General features: G+C 35.2%; 2 protein-coding genes across 4 annotated transcripts in view; one reads left to right on the top strand and one right to left on the bottom strand.

The window, feature by feature from the left end:
• The window catches only part of LOC144453951 (palmitoyltransferase ZDHHC18-like), a 38,877-nt gene extending 23,334 nt beyond the window's left edge, over positions 1 to 15,543 (top strand). Inside the window, exons 6-9 of one of the 3 annotated variants that reach the window (XM_078145321.1) lie at positions 3,111 to 3,213; positions 5,328 to 5,437; positions 6,532 to 6,649; positions 11,607 to 15,543. In XM_078145321.1, coding sequence (XP_078001447.1) covers positions 3,111 to 3,213; positions 5,328 to 5,437; positions 6,532 to 6,649; positions 11,607 to 11,963 — 688 coding nt within the window. In that variant the 3' untranslated portion in view covers positions 11,964 to 15,543. Of the gene's footprint in view, positions 1 to 466; positions 570 to 3,110; positions 3,214 to 5,327; positions 5,438 to 6,531; positions 6,650 to 8,692; positions 8,696 to 11,606 lie in introns of all 3 variants that reach the window. The other 2 variants (XM_078145322.1, XM_078145323.1) reach the window with 2 other exon arrangements.
• Positions 15,544 to 20,228: 4,685 nt separating this feature from the next.
• On the bottom strand, positions 20,229 to 22,316 carry LOC144433428 (uncharacterized). The gene is made up of 2 exons (XM_078121744.1): positions 22,271 to 22,316; positions 20,229 to 20,890 (listed from the first exon to the last, which is right to left on the bottom strand). The coding sequence occupies exons 1-2, from the start codon at positions 22,282 to 22,284 to the stop codon at positions 20,383 to 20,385; spliced, it is 522 nt and encodes a 173-aa protein (XP_077977870.1). The 5' UTR covers positions 22,285 to 22,316; the 3' UTR covers positions 20,229 to 20,382.
• Positions 22,317 to 22,907: the final 591 nt, after the last annotated feature.

Below are 22,907 nucleotides of genomic sequence, written 5' to 3'. Positions count from 1 at the left end.
ATATGTGCTATATTTCGGTCATTAAAAATGGATTATTTCACTTCAAAAGATTGAGTGAAGAAGACAACCTTGCGTTTATACCTAAGCATATTTACAGAAATCATAATTTGTTCAAATATAATGCACTTTGTATCCATTGATAAAATTTACTCATTTTGAGGAAAACTTCAAACTACATTTACCAAATGTTCATATGATGCCTCCAGTACCACTTGTGCCTGCCATATTCGGAATCAACTTTTGTATGCAAGATTTGGCTTAACTCAAAAGGCGGGTTTATTTTTAAAGTATCTGCAGACAAAGCATAGATCTTGTCATGTTATGTCATTCTGTTCAAGAACTGTTCGTCCCACCATGATATTTTGGGTGAGAGTTCCTTTTTTTTTTCTATCAAGCTTGTCATTCACATCATTTTTTGTGTGTGTAGAATTGAGTGTAGCTCTTTTCCTTGACTGACTCTTCTCACTATCTTGGAAGCGGTAGTTTGTTTTGTGTCTATCTGGTCCATTCTAGGCCTTGCTGGATTTCACACCTACCTTATCACTTCTAATCAAACCACAAACGAAGATGTAAGTCATCCTCAAGATTTACATTTTATTTCTGTACAAAATCAATTTTCTTGAAGTGAAACACAAAGGCACCAAAAATCAGTGTGTTGCATACCATAGACTGATAAAAAAAGACTTGTGCAAAAATGTGTGTGCCATAAGGCATCACTTCAGTGATGTTCCAGAAGTGTCATGTCATTGGCAATTCCATGCACAAACCTGTTTTGACACTATGTTCAAAATTTGCATCAGTGTGATATGTCATGTGAGAATGAATGTTTTTCACACATTATCTCTTCCAATGGTTGTCTTATCAGAATGACACACAGTGTGTTTGTTTGTTTGTATGCATGAATCTTTGTGTGGGCAGTTGTTTGTTAGGGATAGGGTGGGATGGGGGTTATAAATATAATCATATCTACTTAGCATAGTTGATGCTGACAAGTCTTATATCCAATGTTACAAGATCATTACAGCCAATAATATTTGAGTATAACATATGCCAACTAATCATTTCAAGGTATACAAGAAACCAGTCAACCAATAAACTTCATTTATAACAAAAAAAAACCAGCCAAAAACACATGCTTACTTAATTGCACCCAATATTTTCATGCATCTCTCTATACTTTTGCTGTTTGCTACTAGACACAAGGCTCTTGCAATCTATTCATTTATTTCCATCATGCAGGAATACCAGAATAATCCAACCAAAAGGAAATGAGGATGAAAGTTAAATTGACACTTGATTATTTCATCTCTAGGTTACTATGGTTACAGATGCATTTTGATCACAATCCATAAACATTTTCGTCAATGTGTCTCCATGAATTCATATCCCACAAAAGTATAGCCCAAGTTTAAACAAATTTTAATTCCACTGTTGGTGTACTCCAAGGGTTTGCAAGGTTCGCATCTTTCTATTTAATATGCAGGTACCTAATCTCCTCTTTTGAAATGCTTGATGTTCATTTTCTATGGCATTTTTTTCCTTTTGTGTGAAAAAGGAAATAATTTTTTTTCTTTTGTTTAGAGAAATAATGTTAACTTTTCTTTTGTTTATATTTAATGTGTTTATGTTCAACATATATTCTGCTATCTAATATTCAATAGATACATTGTCAATATATGTTAAGTTTATGAATTCAAGAACTAGTCTGAGATCAAATGAAAGTTATTGAAGTATGCAGTAGCTTTGCACTTACCATTAGGTGTAGGAACATGATAGTTTTGTCTCTGAATGATGTGTATGTTCGCATTCACATTTTCCTTGTGAAGTGGTCCAAGTAGTTAGTAAAATTTAGAATAGAAAAAAAATAAGCATTTCCATTGTTTAGACAATGTGTAGAAATGCTTAATGGTGATGATGATGCTGGCATGCTGATGGCAGCATTTAGATGCAAGAGAAGTGAGGAATAATGCTTACCTATTTTTCTCGGAAGGTGCCCAAATGTCATATCAATTACCCCCTTCATTTAATTGAATTATATAGAACATATTTGATGACAGCTACTTATGTTGGTAAACATACTTTAACCTAACATCACTGTATTCCCAGTCTTTCAGACAAATTGCCATTCAGTATTTTCTATGAAAACAGTATTAATCTTAATGAATTACATGTACATGCAAATTTCTTTCTTTCTCACTTATCTACAATAACATGCAAAAAAAAAAGTCAAGATGAAAAGAAAGAAGACTTTTAGTTAGATTAGTGAGAACAAATTCCATTTGAAAGTGATATAATCCAAGGACTATCCTTATCAAGCTTGTTACAACATTGTCTTGAAATTTTTAGAATTTTATTGCCACTCTTGGAAAACTCAACTCATGTTGGCTTTATACATGAATTATTTGAATTAAATGTTCTTAGAGATACTAGTACAAAGGAAAACTGTGTTTCTGGACCGGATGTATTCCATTTGAACAATGCTTTTCAGTGTCTGGACAGGACTGATTCCATGTAAAGAAAAAATATAAGATTAGATTTGTTCAACTATGCTAATACGCTGGCAATTGAGGTCTTGGTGTATAAAGATAGACACAAACTAAAACTATTGTGACATGTTGATATAATAAGCTATTGAGGGGATATTGTTGTATTCAAAGTAGGATTGCATTTCTGATGACTTCCGTGATCTTGCAATTTTGGGGGCTTCCAGTGTTTGCACTATCTTGAGGTATCACTTACATCACTTACTTCAGGTTACACTATCATAGGGTCATCAGATTCGCACAACAGAGGCAACACAGTAATAGTGTCTATCTAAGTAAACCGAGACTTCGATTGCTAGAACACTATCTATGCTGTCATCCTAAGTAAGAATAGGCCAATATTTATGTCTCTTGAAAATATAGCAAAATTATTTTTTTTTTTAAATACCAGTTTAGCACTTGAATAATTTGTGAAAATGTAACCTTTAAAGTTGAATCCGAGAGTCAGTAGAAGTCTGTTTTTTGAACTTAGGTACACAATTATTCATTTAGATAACTAGAAAATAAGTAGGTTATTTCACATGCATGCTTTATTTGCTGGATTAATTTCCTTGACTTCATTCGCACTGTGATTGTTGGTGTCATAGCTGTTTTCTCCTTTATGACAGTCATAGGGTTGTGTGGCTACCACTCTTATCTTGTATGCGTAAATGCCACTACAAATGAAGAAGTAAGTCTTATATTAGGTTAAAGAAGGATGCGGATGAGGTTTCGGGATGGTGGGTGGAGTAAGCACACATATCTGCACTTTCCTAGGGAAATAATCCCATGCACCAAAATTGAGAGAGTCTGATTCACACAGTAACAAATTTGTCTCCATGGATTATTTCAGAGGTGTGATTGATTTTTTTGCTACCAACTTTTGAGACGGTTCTTTTGCTTCAAACTTTGCAAATAGTTTTGTTCATATTACACCAGTTTACTAGTCAAAATATTTTTATTGAACAAGTATATGCAGTGGTGTAGATGGGCGTATAATAGAGCACATAATCTGAGATTAGGAATATTCTTCATTGACAATGGTAACTCACTCACATTGTAATTGCATAAAACAAACAATACACTAATTACCTTCATATTGTACATTATGAGTGAACTTTGCATAGACTGATAGACACACATTTTCATTGTACAAGAAAAGTAAGAAATTCAATCAACACGTATATGGTGTCATGTCAGTGGTATTTCAGTGAAATAAAAGTATGATTCAATGAGTATATGCAAATCTGATAACCTTTGACCTATGCTTATCTCTCCCTATTCTGTCAACAGAGGGTGCTATTCTATGTGTAGGACATCATTCAAACTAAAAGATCAATTAAACGAATCTTCTAAGATAACAGTACGTCAGTAGCCAGTTTGTTGATAGGGAACTTGCACACCAGTATTTTGAAGCTTGAACATGCATTTTGAGAATGTGATGAAAAATTTGAATCACTTACTGTTGTAAAATTTATGTCGTATTCTTTGTAGCCACTAATAATCTAGTCTTGGTTTATACCAAGACTCATTGCCTTGGGGTTATTTCACTGATCACCATAAATTAGGTATTATAAAGACTACAGATAATCCCACAGTCCTTTGTACATATGTGTCTGCGCAATGCACAATGTGGACAATCATTCCTGTGTGAAGAAGCACCTTGAAGCTATTGTCAATGCCTACTCTCAGTATTTTGCCTTAAAAGGGATGACTCCTTAATCAATTTAGCCATCACAAACAAAAGTCTTTTGCTGCAGAAGAATTTCTCATGCTACCGTTTCACATTTGTAAATTGATACAAACATATCAATTCATTCAAGTTGGTGTGCCAGAATCACTTATAGTGCATGGTGGAAATGAATGAATAATGGGCATTTGCTATCAATTTGTCTGAGTTGTAACAGCTACCAAAGTGTATCTTCAAATTTTGTATCTCCTACTTCAACCTGGAAACCTAAATTATAAATGGCAACTTTGGCTGCCCAAAATCTGTTAGTGCCAAAGTTTAGTCAGTTGTGGTTATACTTTTAGTATGAGGCATGTTGAAATGTCATGAGCCTTATCCGTTGTGTGTATCAAAATGATTGATTTTGAATATTTAAGTTAACAATACCTTGTATCTCTGACTAATAAGGAACCGAGATCTAAGCTTGCTTCTAAAATGAAGAAAATGTGCTATCATAAATCAAAGTTACCATAATGTAATCTATATTTCATATGAAAATGGCTGCCCATTAAAAAAATTTTACATTCGTTTTTCTTACAATACAAGAACCTTTTTAAACTGTAAGATACGTCGTGTTGCTCCCTATCACTGACCTGCTCTAAGAAAGGGGTTGATCGATGTGTGAGGGCACCCTGTCACAGCGTTCCTTACAAGACTATAACATTTTGACTTCTTCTAGAAGAAGAATATAAGTATTGTGTTATTGTGCCCAAATATAAGGGTGACTTTAATAGTAGCATGGTAAAGTGTGTGTGTGTGTGTGTGTGTGTGTGTGTGTGTGTGTTGGCATAATTCTAACATGGGACATGGTACACCTTTAGTTCATCAGCTGGCATAAGCCTGGCTTTTGATATTTTGCTAACCTCTATCAGATTATTGAACACATAACACTAATAATCTGTTAGTCATCATTTGATATTAAGTTTGTGATGACAGTACACGTATGCATTGTTTGAGTGCTTTGCAGTTGCTATGGAAATGAGAAAGTTGGACTAAAAAAGTTTTGTGTATGCCATATACTATCACACTAGGATTAGATGATTGTTACTTTTACTTGTATGTTTTCAATCTTACAGATAAAAGGATCATGGTCATCAAAGCGAGGAGAAAACAATTACAATCCATATAGCTACGGTTCAATATGTAGGAATTGTTGTGCAGTTCTGTGTGGTCCAACTCACACCAGGTACGGAGCAGACTGTAAACAAAATATTACTTGGGCCTAAAAAAAGTAAATTGTTTGGTTCCGGTTACCCGACCCCACCTAGCTTTTCACTGCCGACCCTAAGCTTTTTTTTAACATATTCGAAAAAAAAAAAATCTCAAAAATTGTGAAGTCTCCATGAGAAATAGTGGATGCGGAAATTGCCTTCAACTTAAAAAGACACTCTAAAACTGTTCTTGCAATCTGTAATGGCTGTACATCTGTTAGGAAGAAATGAACAGCACAGAGACCATTTTGGAAAACAATGGAAAACCTGACACTCACAGAAAAAAAAAAAAATACTAAAGTAAAATGAAAAATCTACATACCCCACCTATTCTAAAATTAAACGTAATCGGAACCACACATTAGGCCTTATGATATATTCGTCTATAAATAATGTGTCAGGTAGACTGAAAGATATGTTGTGTCACTCAGCCTGTGAACAGTCTGTAAACGCATTATTTATGATATAGTCCTCTATAAATAATGTTCACTTAAAGATATATGAATGCTTTCCAGTAACCCTTGTGGTGTATTCATGGTTGCAACATGAATATTCATGATTCCTGGTGCTTATTTCCTTCAGTTTAAAACATGTCGTGAATATATCATTGTGCAAACATGAATATATTATTTCTCCTGACTCCAATGAGACCTTGGCCCTCAGCAAAGATATACTAATATAGGCACAAGATCAACTTAATGTTTCTCTGAAAGCGCAAGTAATTGTAGGTGATGTAAAATCATGAAATGGCTCTCCAAAGACCATAGTTTATGAAAATGACATCATTTCATAGTGGCATTCCCCTTTAAATGGATGATTGGTGTGCCAACCAGTGATACTGTTAACCTAGATATTTTCACTCCTACATAATATTTGCGATTTTAAAGTCTTCAGCTAGTTCTGAAAGACTAATTTTTACTAATTACCAGACTGGTACTTTATGTTCATGATCAAGAAGGCAGTTTAGTCACTACATTTTTTGGCATTTTTGTTTCTCAGTGAACTTAGCGAAAATAAGTCTTTAGCAAAAATTTCTAGTTTTACAGTATACACTTTGTATTTATCATAGTTTAATGGATCGAAGGGGAGTGGTCATACCAGAAGTTGTTACACCAGACAGTTCATCAGGTTCAAGTCAGCAACAATCACCTCAAAATTATGGAGCTACCACGTTTACAGAACCAAGGGTAGGTCTTTTACTGCGTTATTTTTAATGTTGTTTGGTATATAAGTATATCTAAATATTATAAATGAAAATTAGTTTTGAGAAGTCTTGAACAAATTTTGTTCCCAATTTCAGTAAAAGTTCTTGACGTGACAAAATCTGTACAAAAGTTGATGTTAGCCTACCCTTCTCACAAATAATTTTAATTTCTGATATTTTCAGTGTAATATACATATTTTGTTTTGTTTTGTATGATAATGAATGTCACCAGAAAGCTTGTTACTTGTGGTATTTATTCATTATTAATAATTTCCCTTAGCATGTAAGTATCGATTACATGTGTCAGAAACTGTTACTAGTGGATTTATTTCATGAAATTTCTTTCCGTTGATTTAAGTTTTGATACTGTAAACTTTGTGATCACACTTTTTTTCCTTTCGTGAATTAATTTTGCCGCTGTGTTTTGCATGCATGTAGGATACAGTGGACTTACAGCATGATGATACCTCCACTGAGTCTAAACCCTGACGTTAGTATGTGTGTCTTAACCCCCACCCCAGCAAAGGTTAGTTTTATACTCAGCAGTTTACATGCTTTTTGAGTGACAACAACAGATTAGCTGGTCTGATGTGACTGGATTCTCCAAGTCAGAGTCCTAAAAGAGATTCAGAATGTGTCCCTATATTCGAATCTTGAAACTGTATCAGAATGCATCTCTGAATTATACTGTATTCTGAATTCTGAATTTAGAACCAGAACTAGAATCAGAATTTTATTGTGAATCATAATCAAAATGTATTCCCAAATTCTGAATTTTGAATGAGAATCAGAACATATTTTTAAAACCATAATGGATTCCTGAATTCTGGTTCAGAATCAGAACCAGAATTTATATCTGAATCATAATATGTTCTTAAATTCTCTGAATTCTGAATTAAGAATCACAATTATAATGTCCCACTGAGATGTAGAAGTTAACATTCTGGTAAAGAAAAAAAGAGACATTCCAAAGACTTTCCAAGGAAATGTGAAATTGATTAGTATAATCTGTTGTCAACTCAAAGCTCCTGGTTTCTCTGTATCGTTACTATCTGTTCTGTTCATTTCATTTCATTTCACTTCAATGCAATGCTTTGATCAGTGTTATCAGTGTTACTCTTCAAATTTAAGTTAATTGTAAGGTAGTCATAGGACTTGGTTTTAGTCTCATTACATTCAAGTTAGTTAGATTTTTATCTTCTTTAGTCTCCCAAAGGGGGACTACAAATGTATGACAATGGGCTCCATCCATCAGTTCATGCTTGTAAGCATGTGTGTGTGTCCGTTCAGTCGTAATGTCATTTCTCAGAAATGCACAATCCGTTCTCTATCAAACCAGGCACAAAGGTGGCATATTACTTGGGACATATGCACGTCACTTTGTTTCATGATATATGCAAATTTGAATGAATACCGGCCATAATTGTTGTTGAAAATCAATATTTACTGGATAACTGAAACTGTTATACCCCTGTACATAGAGACTCCTTTGAAGTGTCTACTTCCATATTATCATGTGCAAGCTTTCTGAAGAGATCATGATATTTGACCTTGTATGTGACCTTCACTGTCAATTATCGAAATTAAGCCATTTCTTGGGTATCACAGACACTTTGTAGTATGTATGTATTGCTAATTTCTTTTAAATCTTTGTACAGCCAATATAGAAGACAAGGAATATATATACGAACAGTACTTTGGGGTACTTTTTACATATTTGTGGTAACAATCAATATATTTAATGCATAACTCAAAAACTTTAATTATAGACACTAAATTCAAGTGTCTAACCCCATGTTATCACATGCACGATTTCTTCTTGTAAGAAAGGGACCTTTGACCTTGACCTTCAGGGTAGACTATTAAAATTAAGCCATTGTTAGCAATTATTTTACTAAATTCTTTTAGATTATGTTTAATAATACAGTCACACAAATCATGTTCCCATTCAGTAATATAGAAGTAAGGTATTTGAGGGGAACTGTGTCTTCTATGAAGATTTGTTAACCATGATTTGTAAGATAAGGAAGTGCAGTGCTTTTTGCGTAGGGTATGTGCAATCTGTGTGTCTCTTAGTATTAACAAATGATATTGTCTCATTTCATGAAGGTAAGTTTAATGTCTGTCTTTCTGAAAGCATACCCTGGAACCTTTGTACTGATAATTTTTTTGTCACTTTTATTTATGTGATTTATCTCTTATTTTTCTTGATTTTTCTTGATTACATACAATGTAATTTTATTTGGGTTCAAATAAGTCACAACGAATAGAATCCTGTAGCAACTTGACTATTGAACTATTACCATAATCCTGGTTTCTCAACAGAACTGGTTTCTTGAGAATTATCATATCCCAGTTCATACAGTCACGTACCTAGAGTGTACTTACATTACACATGCATACATGATGGTAAACTCCACTGATTTGGGGTTGGATTACTGTTTGTTGACTTTTGCAAGCTTCATTTTAGATTGACTCTATTCACATTTCCATTGACTTACTGGTTATTGGCTTATAAAAATAAGTTTTAAGAAATAGATAACATGTTGCATATAAAAGTAAACACCCATAGCGTATCTATTGGATCTATGATGGTTGAATAATTAGAGAATAGGTCAGCTGGAAATCTGCACTGCCATTTAATCCTTCGAGCAGGGTTTGAATAACAATGGTGCCCTAGTCAACCCAGATACATAATTGGGGACCTGATAGGTTAGAGGTTGCAATGTGAATGCTTTATCCTATGTGCTAGTATAGGCTTCAATGGATTGTGTGCTCCCCGGGGAGTTGAGGATGTATGAAGAACCATTGGGCTATTATAGGTCCATACCAAGGGTAGCAGTTGTAGATATTTTCACTTTGAGCACGGTCTGGGACAGTGCTATATAAAAACTAACATTTAACATTATTATAACAGTGATATTTAACAATATCAGAACTTGCAATTTGAATACATACTCAGTATACTTTTCCAGAGATATTGTGTAAATATTTGTGAGATATCTAACATGGTTGTCAAAATAGTCATTGTAATGTTTTTTGTAATTCAGTATTTCCATATTCCATCCCATGACAATGTAAACTATTCTGAGCTTATTTTAGTTGATGCTGAATTCAGTAGTGATACTAGGCTGTTTACATTATGATCTGTGTGTTTTGCTTCGCTGTCTCACAAACAGCTTGTAATATTAGCAACAGCAAAAGATTAATTTAGCCACACTCCCAAGGGCAATTAGCATGCCTGTTTGTAGATATATTTACATGCTATTCGCTGTATGGAAATTAAGGCACTCTTGTACTCAACTCAGTGAGGGCACATTTACACATTGACTTCATTTGAATATGGTCAATTACGCTGATGTACATTATCATTCCCCATTGCAACTAATCAGTTTGAGTGTATGAACGTCAAAACAACATTAATTGTTTGCCATTGCTAGCAATATGAGATGATAAGTGAGGCAGCGAAGCAAAAACACAGATCACAATGTAAGCAAGCTATCGTGATACAATATCATCCATATCATCACATGTGTATCTATCAATCTCTACTACATTGTATGCCATAATTTCTTTTAAATTTCATTCATGGTGCTGCGTAGTTTGACTGGTGGGGTTATGTGGTTAAGATAACAAGGTAAAAAGTGTTATCATGAAACAAAGTGGATTTATGCTTCACGTTCATAATATGTTAATAATAGTCTAGATGCCAATAGAAATGATAATTTAAGGTGAAAGGATACCATGGACCATTTGTTTTATCAAAGGTCCTGCATTTCTTAAATAAGTGATAATTTGTGCCTAGATATGCATTTGTTGTGTCGCCATATTACTATAAAGTGGCGTGATTTTCTTCCCAAATCCTGCCATAGCAGACATAATATCTTTTATTTTGATGGATTGAAGAACGATAGGGTTTGTCAGGTCACAGGAAACATAAAATAAAAATGGCCACTCTTAGCAGAGTATGATCATGTAATACATATAACAGTTATGATACTTCTTGTTGTTAGGCCTAAAAAAATAATTGTTTGGTTCTGGTTACCCGACCTCACCTTGCTTTTCACTGCCAACCCAACAAATTTTTTTTTTTTTTACATATTTGAGAAAAAATAAAACTGTTCTTCCAATCTGTAATGGCTATAAATCTATCTTATGAGAAGAAATCAATAACACAGAGACCATATGAAAAACAACGGAAAATATAACTACCTGAACTCGACACTCAAGTATGATTTTTTTTTAAATAATGAAAAAAATCTACCTACCCCACCTACTTTGTATTCTAAAATTGAATGTAACCGGAACCATACAATTTTTTTTTATACCTTACCAGAATATGGTTTAATACATATTTTACGGTTATGATACTTGTTGTTGTTATCTTTAAGTGTTGGAATGCAGTATTTGGTGATGGTATCAAGAGGTTTGCAAAGACACATTGACAACAAACTTACATATATTTACATATTTTGACTGCTCACTTCTTTTCTGCACTTTTTAGAAACCCTGACCTCTTTCAACCAATTACACACAGTTGATCAAGTACACACCATTTCAGGCATGACACGAGTTTGTCTAATCATGGGTGTTGCCATCTGAAATAATCAGGGGTTTTCAATTCTATAATCGTCATAGCTAGCCTTGAATGAATATGCTGGTTATAAAGTATTGAACATACCCCTACATGGGCAAACATGTAACATGTCATGATTGTGAAGTTTTGAGTTGTCATTTAAACTCAGTATGCAGTCACCAGTGAAGCGTTTGCCATTGAGTATGTACGACTAAAAACCTGTGATATCCAAGATGGTAATTCTCATACTTTCTCTGTTTCTGTCCAGGTGGTGGTGGTGATGGGTGAAAGGTGCACAATCACATAAGGTATGAACTACTGATTACTTCCTGTGATTCTAATTTTTGTGTGTGTCTCTTTGCAGGAAGATGAAATAAAAAATAATAAAGCCAGCAAAACCAACACAACACTTGTGACTGCAGTAGATAGCAATAACATAGAATGCACAGATCCTGACAAAACAGGCAGCCAAGTAAATACACCCATTGCAAATGATGTCACACCAGTCAGTCAAACGTCATTGGTATTCTCGCCACCAAATCATTTACCAGGTGTACAAGGGGAGGAAAAAAGCAGGAACAATGTGGTACATCCCTTGTCACCACCTCCCCCTGGAGCACAACCCCCAGTAAGACCGGTAATGAAAACGAGCATTTCACAGGAGTCTGACTCACTGGCTGAAGATAGTGCCATGGGGTTAGTGAAACTCAGCACAGTGTGAAGACTGTGTTGTTGAAATTAAAAGTCTGACGTCAGTGACTTTACATAAGAAAATTAAGTGCAAACTAAAGTCTGTAGTGTGCATGTAAAACTTAACACATTCTGAAGTCACCAAATGTGGTAAACGTGTACAGTGAACTTAGCTTAATTTGAAGACACTGACTATTCAAAAATGGGTGCAAAGTTCTATAATATTGCATTCATACAGAACATTGATTCAGTGGTGGTTGATAAAATTTGGATCATCCCACAACTGAGAATCAGCTTATGGGGGAGAAATCATACACTTCCTACATTGTGATGCTCGTGTCCAGAAGCTCACTTTAAGACCCTCATGTTGCTAGAAGGTCAAATAATTTAGCTGTATATTTATCATGGCAGAAATCATAATATATTGATTTGTATCAGAACAATTTATTTTCCAAACCGATATAATTGGATATGCACAGGGGGTTGTTGAATGAATCGTGTTGTCTGCACTAATCTTGATTCAATGTGATGCTTTGAGTTGTGAAGCATCATGCGTTTACAAACTTTGATGTTTTATGAATTCTTACTCGCTGAGGTTGGGGATCACAATTATGTAGTAATATGATCAAGAGTAATAAAACAGTGGAGTTTCATAGAAACTAATTATATGAAATCGAGGGGATTTGCTCAATCATAGGAAATTTGTATAACGAAGAAATCACTTTATACTGCCCTATAATTAAAATGTTATGTATAAATATGGTAGTAACTGTAAAATTCTGTGATCAGTAACACTTCTGTCTGTGAAATGGTTTTTAGAGTTTTGGGTAATTATGTTGAAATTTGTGTAGTGTAGAAATCTATACAACTGCTGTGCATAAATAAAAGTATGCAACTTTTGAGCGTCACTTACCTCTGCAGTTTGGAAGCCATTTATTAAACAGATGTATCATGTATTTCGGATTTTGATCATTTTAACACCAATTAGGTCTAATAAAAAAAGTTGTTTGGTTCCAGTAACCCAATCATAAACTTTTTTTTATGTATTCAAGGAAAAAAATAATAAAATCATGAAAATCATGAAGTCTCGCAACAAATAGTGGATTTGGAAACTGACATCAACTTAAAAAGACAATATAAAACTGTTCTTCCAATCTGTAATGGCTGTACATCTGATGACACATATGTAAAATAATGGAAAACAGAACTACCTGAACTAGACACTCACATGTGAATTAAAAAAACAAAATTTACCTACCCCACCTATTCTAAAATTGAATGTACCAGAATCGGAACCACACAATTTTTATTACGTTTTACAATCAATCATTGTTTTACCACTAGTATGTAAACTGAATGTAACACTCTCTGAGTTTGATGCATTCTGATCATATGATGAGGGTCATATTTGAGAGATTTTCAGAGTTTGATTTGCCGAATGTATCAGTGTATATAATTTTTTTGTGTCCTTTTTAATTTTATAGATATGTTTTTGTTGTTGTTTCTTTCTTTATGAGAGTCTTAAGGTGAAGATTTAATATGTAGAAGCAAATTTAAAAACCACATGGTGTTGAGAGCTATATTCACCATAAATCTGGAAATTGTTGAGCCAAATTATTTTTGAAGGTCGGAGCTCAAGTACATATAGCATTTACAAAACGTACTTGCAAGGAGAGGTTCCTTCATTGATGTAAAATTCATACTATGATTTTGATACAGAAATAACAAATGGAGACACCTGTGTGAGAGAATGCATCCACTTCTTAGGTTTGGTGCAGTTTTTGCTACTCCAGTATCCTGCCCAACAGAAATCACCACTAATGTAGGATACCTTTTGTGTCAGTCTGCACTCAACCATTGCATTACAGTTACTTTACATAGCATTCTGGCAGATATTGAATGTTTTGAATGTTCAATTTTTATCATGTTATACATCCACTAACCCATTTCCAGCAACTTCAAATCAGTTTGAGACCTTGATAAGAAAATTATTTTGATTTCTCAAGCGGTGCATTAAGTATGATGCTGTACTCATATACGGAAATTAACAATTTTAGCATCTTACAATGAATTGTAAACACAGTAATTACATAACATTCTAGTAGTTTTTACACTATGGATAAATTTATTTTCATTTTGAAACATATTTGAATTCCACAAAACCATTGTGTAAGCATCGCATTCAGCGTGACACTGATATTGAACAATAACTATATAACTATATACCCACAGTATAATGTGTGCATAAGTAATGAGTAAAACAGTCCTGATCAACGAATACAATCCAAAATTTCAAATTAATCTTCTTTAACAAGTATAAAGGCAAGATATAAGTAGGTACACAGCCTGACTTACATCTGTGTAAAACTGAAAAGGAATGATACACTGCAAGTTCTAATAAACGGTAAGGTATGCATAGAAATATCCTAAAACATGTGCAACATACATAAACTGTTATACACAGTATAATGTGGTAGGCTGATACTGCAGCATATTCATTGCTGAATATAGTGGGTTCACAGAAATGATTCTTGGTAATGCAAGATGAAATATTTTTGTTGGGAGTTTTACAAATGATGGACGTTTGATTTTGATTGTGTGTTGACACGTATACATTTTGGATGCGGAAATTGTACTATGTCTTCCCACTGAAATTCAATTATCAAAGCAGTGTTATTTCAGCGTTGCAGTATAGGTGTCAGATATTTGCCATAAAAAAAAAATTCACATCCCGTCCATGACAAAATGGGAGAAATATTGAGTTTTGGATAATCCACATCTCAAGCATTTTACATCACAAAACTGATTCGTTCAAACCTTAAGGCAAGAAAGGTATACATTATTTTGTAAGTGCAGCATAAGTTTCGACATAGTGTGATGTATATTGACATTGACTACCATTTTCCAAAAGAACTTGGAATTGTTATTGTTATAGTCACATAATTAAATGAGGTTTATATGTCATGTTTAAATATTTCCAAATTTCTACCCCAAAAATACATTTTGAAGATATCACAATATTATTGCACCAATTTATTACATCAGGCACACCGTGAATTGTATAACTACATCAAACACCTTCAAGTTCAAGCCCAACACAGATATGACAAGGTGGTGAATATGAAAATAATAGCCCTTAATGTTATACAAAATTTTAAATATAATTAATATGTTACTTGGTTGACCAAATTGGTAGGATATCATACTTGGAATTTTTAAAATATATCATTTATGAAGTCACTTATTATTGGAACATTGCGATAACTTTGGCCCAACAAACTTGATGTTATGTATAGCAATTCATGTGAAGCATAAACAAGTCACAAGGCATGTATCATTGTAGCTACGTTTTTCATTTACAGAATAGTTTAAAAATGTCATTCTTTTCCAGAGATGTACAGATATTTTGAAATATTTTTAATTGAAAGAAAATATCACTGTAGCTGTAATGTTAGAATGTTATACTGTTATGAAAAACCCTTTTGTAGTACCTAAAGAATTTGTTATCTGTGAAAATCAAAGTGTAGTTATTGATTTTTAAAAAAAGGGGAAATTCGTTGTACGTGTAATAATGCCCGAATCATAATATACTTGAAATAAACCCCAGTGATTGCTACCAAAAAGTGTCACATTGTCATTTGTTATAAAGGTTACTGAAAACGCCTAAACCTCAACTGACATCTCTTCTTTCGTGCCAGCAAAATAAATTTTGGCATTACATTTAGGAATACCGATTTTCCGACGAATTCGGGACGCATACTTGAGGCCTTGAAATTTCGACCCGGTTTTCGCTCGAGTCATAGTTTCCTCAATACGGACCGGAATGTTTACAAATTTCACAAAAAGGTGGATTTTTATGTGTTTTAAATAACCATGGCAAGTAAATTTAGTAGGCTCGTTGTGTAACGGTCCGGACCGTTCAAGAATTTTCGGTAGAAAACGACTGATTTGACCCGGAAGTTGAAGCTGGCTTCGTCTGACCGGGCGATTTTCCACAACCAGCAGCAAGCAACGTGGGAGTTCTTGGTACTCACTAAAATCACAATTCAGACCCACTATAAAAGTTTGATGTTTTCAGGTAACATGTAACTTGTGATTAATTCTATATTGTCGTGCAATTTGGAGTGACAGTCTAGAATGAAGACAACTTGCCAAACAACATTAACCAGGTTTGAAAATGACAACATAAACTATGTCATTATCAATGACTTGTTGAATGAGGAATAGAAAAGTGAATTAAGCCCGGGTATAAGGTTTGATAAAATTTCATTACTTTAGGATAGACTGTAGATCATTAGATGTTTAACCTCTGTTTTTTGATAAGCATTATTGCTGAAAACTGTAAGCAAATTTGACATCTTTTAGAACTGTAAAGATAGTTATGTTACAATGCCGTTGGTGTTGTTCTCCTTCAAGTAACTTCAACGGATGAAAAACAGGACTGGTCAAGAAAATATAAGCTTAACCAAGGTTGTAAACCTGACTATAACCTGGAATCTGTGTACTCTTTGGCAGAAAAGTAGCTAATAGGACCGGAGATAAGATGATGACAGTCAGCATCAAACCTAAGACTGTAATAAATTTAGATTGGTTGGATTATCATTCGTATATTATGACTCATTTCGTCAGTTAACTGAGATAATCATAACAAAGAATTCAAAATCGAACAGTTGCGGGGCAAAGTGTTAGATCTAGCACTTCGCCACTTTTTGACAAAGTGCTAGATCTAGCACTTAGATCTAGCACTTAGCGAAGTGCTAGATCTAGCACTTTGTCAAAAAGTGGCGAAGTGCTAGATCTAGCACTTCAAAAAGAGTGACAAAGTGCTAAGTCATTGGTAAATATGTTATGTTATACCTAATGGACATGTTATTGCTCTCAGTGTAAAGTGTTACTTCCCGTGTTTAAGGACCTTAGAGTTTGATTTTCCGTATGTTTTTCGTCTGTTTTGCCAATGCACAACCAAGTTTCTACTTCGTAATTTTTAGAAACGTCCAGTTTTGTATTTTTTCGATGTTCCAACTTCTATGCGGCGAAAACTACAGCACGTGGTTGTTTCGGTACCACGTTTCGTACTCCGTACTTGACAACGGCTTGACACCACTACCAACAACCGTAGACCCCCATTTTGACAGCTGTCACGTCAAATAACGAACTCCCATATACAGTCGAAACTTCGAAGATTTCAGGAAGAAGAAACATTTTGTTCGGCGTGCGTCACAGACTTCAACTATAGCACGTAGTCGTTTCTCTACCACGTTTCGAACTCCGTACTTGACAACGGCTTGACACCACTACCAACAACCTTAACCGCAGACCTCCATTTTGACAGCTGTCACGTCAAATAACGCACTCCCATATACAGTCGAATCTTCGAAGATTTCAGGAAGAAGAAACATTTTGTTCGGCGTGCGTCACAGACTTCATACTGCAGCTTTAATGGCAGTGACATTTGTGACATTGCATGACAAAGAAAGAATATCAAGGAAAACTGAATTTCTTGGTGTGTGTGTGTGTGTGTGTGTGTGTGTGTTTTAGTCTGTGTCTAGATGCGAGAGCGAAGATTTTTCTTGATCGTTGAACACGAAAATAAAGTCTGGGTGTAAGTTTATATCATGTTCACTATATTTCTATTGAATATATTCACTTCTTTCAGTATTATTGGATCGTTAATAGATGACAAAAAATATTGCTATCGAAAACATATGTGCGAAAACATATTGGTGTGAACAATTTTAATTTCAGCCCTTCATTGCTGTTAATGTTTTGATAGAAATCTATAAATAACCCGTTACTACTGTTTTGTAAAACTATCCGTTCAAAAAGTTTGGAGAAATTTTAAAAGATTTTTATAGAATAAATGACTAAAATGTGTCCCCGGAGGGGCTCTACCTCGTGTAAGTCGCCAGAGTTATGACATGATTTTGCACAATATTCTTTTTCTACTACTTCATGGATTAGAATGAAAATAAGCACACAGGTGACTATACTGAAAGATGGATACTCGATAAAGATTTCAGTGATTTTCAAATTTATTTCAAGGCGTTACGATTGATATATCTTTCCCGCTCTAAAATAGACATGGTACAAGAAATACCGAGTGGCTAGTCCCAGAGTAGATTGCAGATTCTGAATTACAGTCCCGACCACTAGTCTACACAAGCACTAGTTTCCCGAGATATGTATCAGAATGTTTCTATCAGAATACAATACAGTGCCGATAATATCGATGATATTGACCTGTTTTAGCCAATTGTATATGAAAGGGGTAAAATAATAACACTTGTTTCTGTGATCGCGCAAGTCCACCCACCGCGCCGCGAGATATTGACAAGGCATGTTTGTAACAGAACACTCAACCCCGGGACACAACCGTACGGCAACGTGAACTTTCAACCGGCCGTTTTACTCGGCAATGCAAACATTTAACAAACTTCAGATAAATCGTGTCGTTGTTACAATCGGCCAAAGATAAGTTTTGGAGTCGATCATGCGCCACACGACCACGTACACGGACTACATTACGCATGTATGTGACGTGTATCGCTTCGTTGTTTACAGTCCCCCACTTCGTTGTTTTCTGGTGAAGTGCTAGATCTAGCACTTCGGCGAAAACTGTCTAAGTGCTAGATCTAGCACTTTGCCCCGCAACTGTTCAATTTTGGACCATTTAGCTACCTATAGCTATGGAGAAATATGCCACATGGCGACTAGTACGCCAGCAGCGACATATATGTCTCGCTCGGTTGCACAGATTCTTACCATCAACGGCAAGAGTCTGTGTATGCTGGTAACCGAGACTCGCAGTGAAGGTCTATTTGACGACATCAACCGCAATGGGCGTGCATCAGTATAACCGGATTTGTGTTGTGAACTGAGATGCCCTTAAAAATGACCCACGTGCTTCATAAATTCTATATAGACATGTAACACCACCCCAGTCTTTAAAATGACAGGCCCCCTACACCATCGCAACTAGTATTGTAAACAGCAATGCAGATATGATGTACGAGTGACCGTACATCGTTTGAAGGTGGATCTATTGGTGTACTCATCAGGTGTAGCATCCTACATGTTTGTAATGTCCAATCATTTCGCAATTAACACCTGATTTTGTTTCACCTGTGTCATGTACATATTTCTTCACTCTTCAAATGTTTGAATAAATTCATTTTATACAAGAGGTGACTACTGTCTAGTTATGTATGTATGTATGTATGTATGTATGTATGTATGTATGTATGTATGTATGTATGCGTGTGTTGGTGCGTGCGTGCATGCATGCATGCATGTATGTATGTATGTATGCATGCATGTATGTATGTATGTATGTATGTATGTATGTATGTATGTATGTATGTATGTATGTTTGTGTATGTATGTATGTATGTGTGTGTGTGTGTGTGTATGTATGTATGTATGTATGTATGCAGGCAGGCAGGCAGGCGCGCGCGCGCGTGTGTGTGTGTGCGTGCGTGCATGTATGTATGTATGTATGTATGTATGTATGTATGTATGTATGTATGTATGTATGTCTGTCTGTGTGTGTGCGTGCGTTCATGCATGTATGTATGTCTGTGTATGTATGTATGTGTGTGTATGTATGTATGTATGTATGTATGTATGTATGTATGTATGTATGTGTGTGTGTGCGTTCATGTCTGTGTGTATGTATGTATGTATGTATGTGTGTGTGTGTGTGTGTGCGTGCATGCATGGATGCATGCATGTATGTCTGTGTGTGTATGTATGTATGTATGTATGTATGTATGTATGTCTGTCTGTCTGTCTCTGTGTGTGTGTGCGTGCATGCATGCATGCATGCATGCATGTCTGTGTGTGTGTGTATGTATGTATGTATGTGTGTGTGCGCGTGCGTGCGTGCGTGCATGTCTGTATGTATGTATGTATGTATGTATGTATGTATGTATGTATGTATATGTGTGTGTGTGTGTGTGTGCGTGCGTGCGTGCATGTCTGTGTGTGTATGTATGTATGTAGGTATGTATGTATGTGTGTGTGTGTGTGCGTGCGTGCGTGCGTGCATGCGTGTGTGTATGTATGTATGTATGTATGTATGTATGTATGTATGTATGTATGTAATCTGTGTGTGTGCGCGCTTGTGTGTGTTGACTCTAAATGTTGAATGAAAAACAACATATGCATGACGTCAATGATAAAAAAAGACTTTATTGTCATTTTTAAAGTCATCAATCTTTAAAATTCGCTGTCAATGTAATTCAAAACAAATCATTTGCAAGGTTAAATCACAATTAAAACAAAACTGAAACTCCAGTGTCCATGTATTTCAACATTTCGTTCCATTCAACTAAAATTATAATATGGTTATTGTTAAAGGTTTCTGACTTTCATGTACATGTATTACAAATACAATTACAAAACATTCAGCTTACTCAAAAGTGTTGGTGATTTTTCTACGGCTATTAATTCTATTTTCCAACGTCATTGTTTTGTTCGGTAAGACGCACGCGTTTTGATCTTTTCCAGTTATCGTTGAAGTCCAATCCCTTGATAAAAATCCTACTATTTCTCCAGTTATCATTCTCGCTTTGAAGATCGCTTGCCCCCTCACTTTTTTTGTGCATAGAGAGTTTGCCGGCTTGATCTAACCGCAGCGTGATATCAGCTATCATTTTCAGCATGTCCCTCAGTGTAGGCGACGCACCACCTTTCCCAGAGCTCGCTCCTCGAAAGAGGAAGCCAGAATTCGCCGTGTCACTCGCCGTGCTTTCGTCGCCACCTGCGTTAGAAAATCGAATGGCGCCACTGTGGCTATATTTGTCGAGGAAGTAGTCACTGTTGAACTCGCTATTTGTCTCGGTGTTGTCTACTGCGTCTTCAAACTCTCCCCAATCTGAGCCACGGACGGAATATTCAGACTCTCCGTCAAGAGCAGATACAATCAGGATGGCTGACAAATAACATATGAGGAGGGTTCTGAAAGAAATGAATAGGTGGTTATTTGCAGTGATCAATCATAGAAACACCATGTTGAGTTACTTTAACAGTTTTAACATCGATGGTTGATTGATTACATATTCGTAAACGCACGCGAAAGGAAATGAAACATACTAAATAATCCGTGTTTTGACAAATTAAAACTGTATTACATGTAAAATATGACATTTACTGCGTAGTGAATAACAGTAAGGTGACACAATTTTAAAGAGTTTGGCTCAAGTTAAAATATCTTATATAAAATCCTAACTAAACTATTCTGGTATAATGGTAATGGCTATGCTTAGACGAGTGTCTATGGTCTATGCATGCCTTCTATGATTTTACAATTGCCATTCGACATTGTTCGAACTGTTCTATATTGCATAGTAGAGAATTCCTACATTGTTTAATACATAGAGAGTAAATGACGTCATCGAGTTGTTTATAAGTTATGTCTTAATACGAGCTTTTAGTTCAGTCAATTTGTCAGTGATGGTTTAGGAAGCCTTCAGTGATAGCAAGGGGAGGCTTAGAGAAATCAAACCCGGTCTGTGGCATAAAATGTGACCCTCTCCCTAGTCCGCTGTGCATCTTGCCGTGCTGTTCCCCGGCCCATTACTACTGTAAGACCCCCTCCTCTCCGCAAACCACAACTCACACTTATTTTACTGTATTTCACTGCTATCTTATGATATTACTTTACAACAACAACAGTGGTAGTGGTGGTATGTGGCAGCAGTAGTACTTGGAACTGGTGGCAGTGGTGGGATTATGCCAAAATCACACAATAGTGCAACAACAGGTGATGTTATCAACACTAATCTACTGTATGTCTGCAGCTATATTGAATTGCTAGGCCTACACATACGCTTCGAAGTGCCCACATATATTGAGCTCGAGGTATAACAACCCTATCGATATTATACTTACAAAATACAAAATAATTCATACGCAGGATTCCACTTAGCGAACTTATAAACATATTTTCATTCAGCGTTTTTAATGAACTATGAATGACACTAATTGCCTCGGACATGGAATTAAAATTGAATCGAAATTTATTCAACCAGAATTTTTTTTTTATGTTTGACATGTTAGTACAGTAACTCTAAAAACAGCTGTCAAATTATGAAACACTGTGCATCAAAATATACAATCTCTGTACACAGTTAATGACTACATAGAAACTATGCGACTCATAGCATTTGAACTACTTTCAAGCTGATGCTAAAAAATCACTCACTGGTATAAATTAAACAGTCATTTAACACGACTTATTTGAACAAGTTATGGTGCACTTAAATCAGAAATTCGCAACATGATTGCATTTGATGATCGAAGATAGCAATGCAAAAAGAGATAATTTCTAATACTTACCTAGTAATGTCCATTTTCTGTTCAGGAGATAGATGTTGCTCATAGATGCTCTCGTTGCAAATGATGAATACTGCATAGCATGCACCATAATTTATACAACATTCAAGGTTAGCATGTGATGAATACTTGCAGGCTACAAACTACATTTGAAATGTTCATACGATTCATAACGTCACATCTGTTACTTGGTAACATAACATAACATAACATAAACATCCTAGGTGGTTATAATATTCATCCTCGATGTCATGCGTAGGTGTGGATAATGATGCATGTGGAGACCCATATTGACACGTGTACAGTTTTTTCCCCAGGCATTCAGAGTATTGAAATGTACATCTGTTAATTCGCCTTAAAATCCCTCTCACCTCATAAAATCTAAAGATTAAGCTTAATTTCAAAAAATCATTTCACACGATTCACTGTTTAATATTTGCTCAGTGAACTTATGAAAATAATTTCATTCAGTGTATTCTTTATAAACTATTAAGGGGAGTAACTGCCGCGGACATTCGACAATAGCTGTAAGATATTCAAGTGTTTTATATGTTAGTGTCACAGATGACATATTTATATTTCAGTAAACTTAATATTTTAACAACATCGCATGTCCTAGTTTGACTGAAAGGTCAATAGA

The sequence above is a fragment of the Glandiceps talaboti genome, chromosome 3 (genome assembly GCF_964340395.1).
Source record: "Glandiceps talaboti chromosome 3, keGlaTala1.1, whole genome shotgun sequence".
NCBI classification, from domain to species: Eukaryota; Metazoa; Hemichordata; class Enteropneusta; family Spengelidae; genus Glandiceps; species Glandiceps talaboti.
The sequence above is the reverse complement of the archived record's forward strand: the minus strand, read 5'-3'. Positions and strand labels throughout refer to the sequence as shown.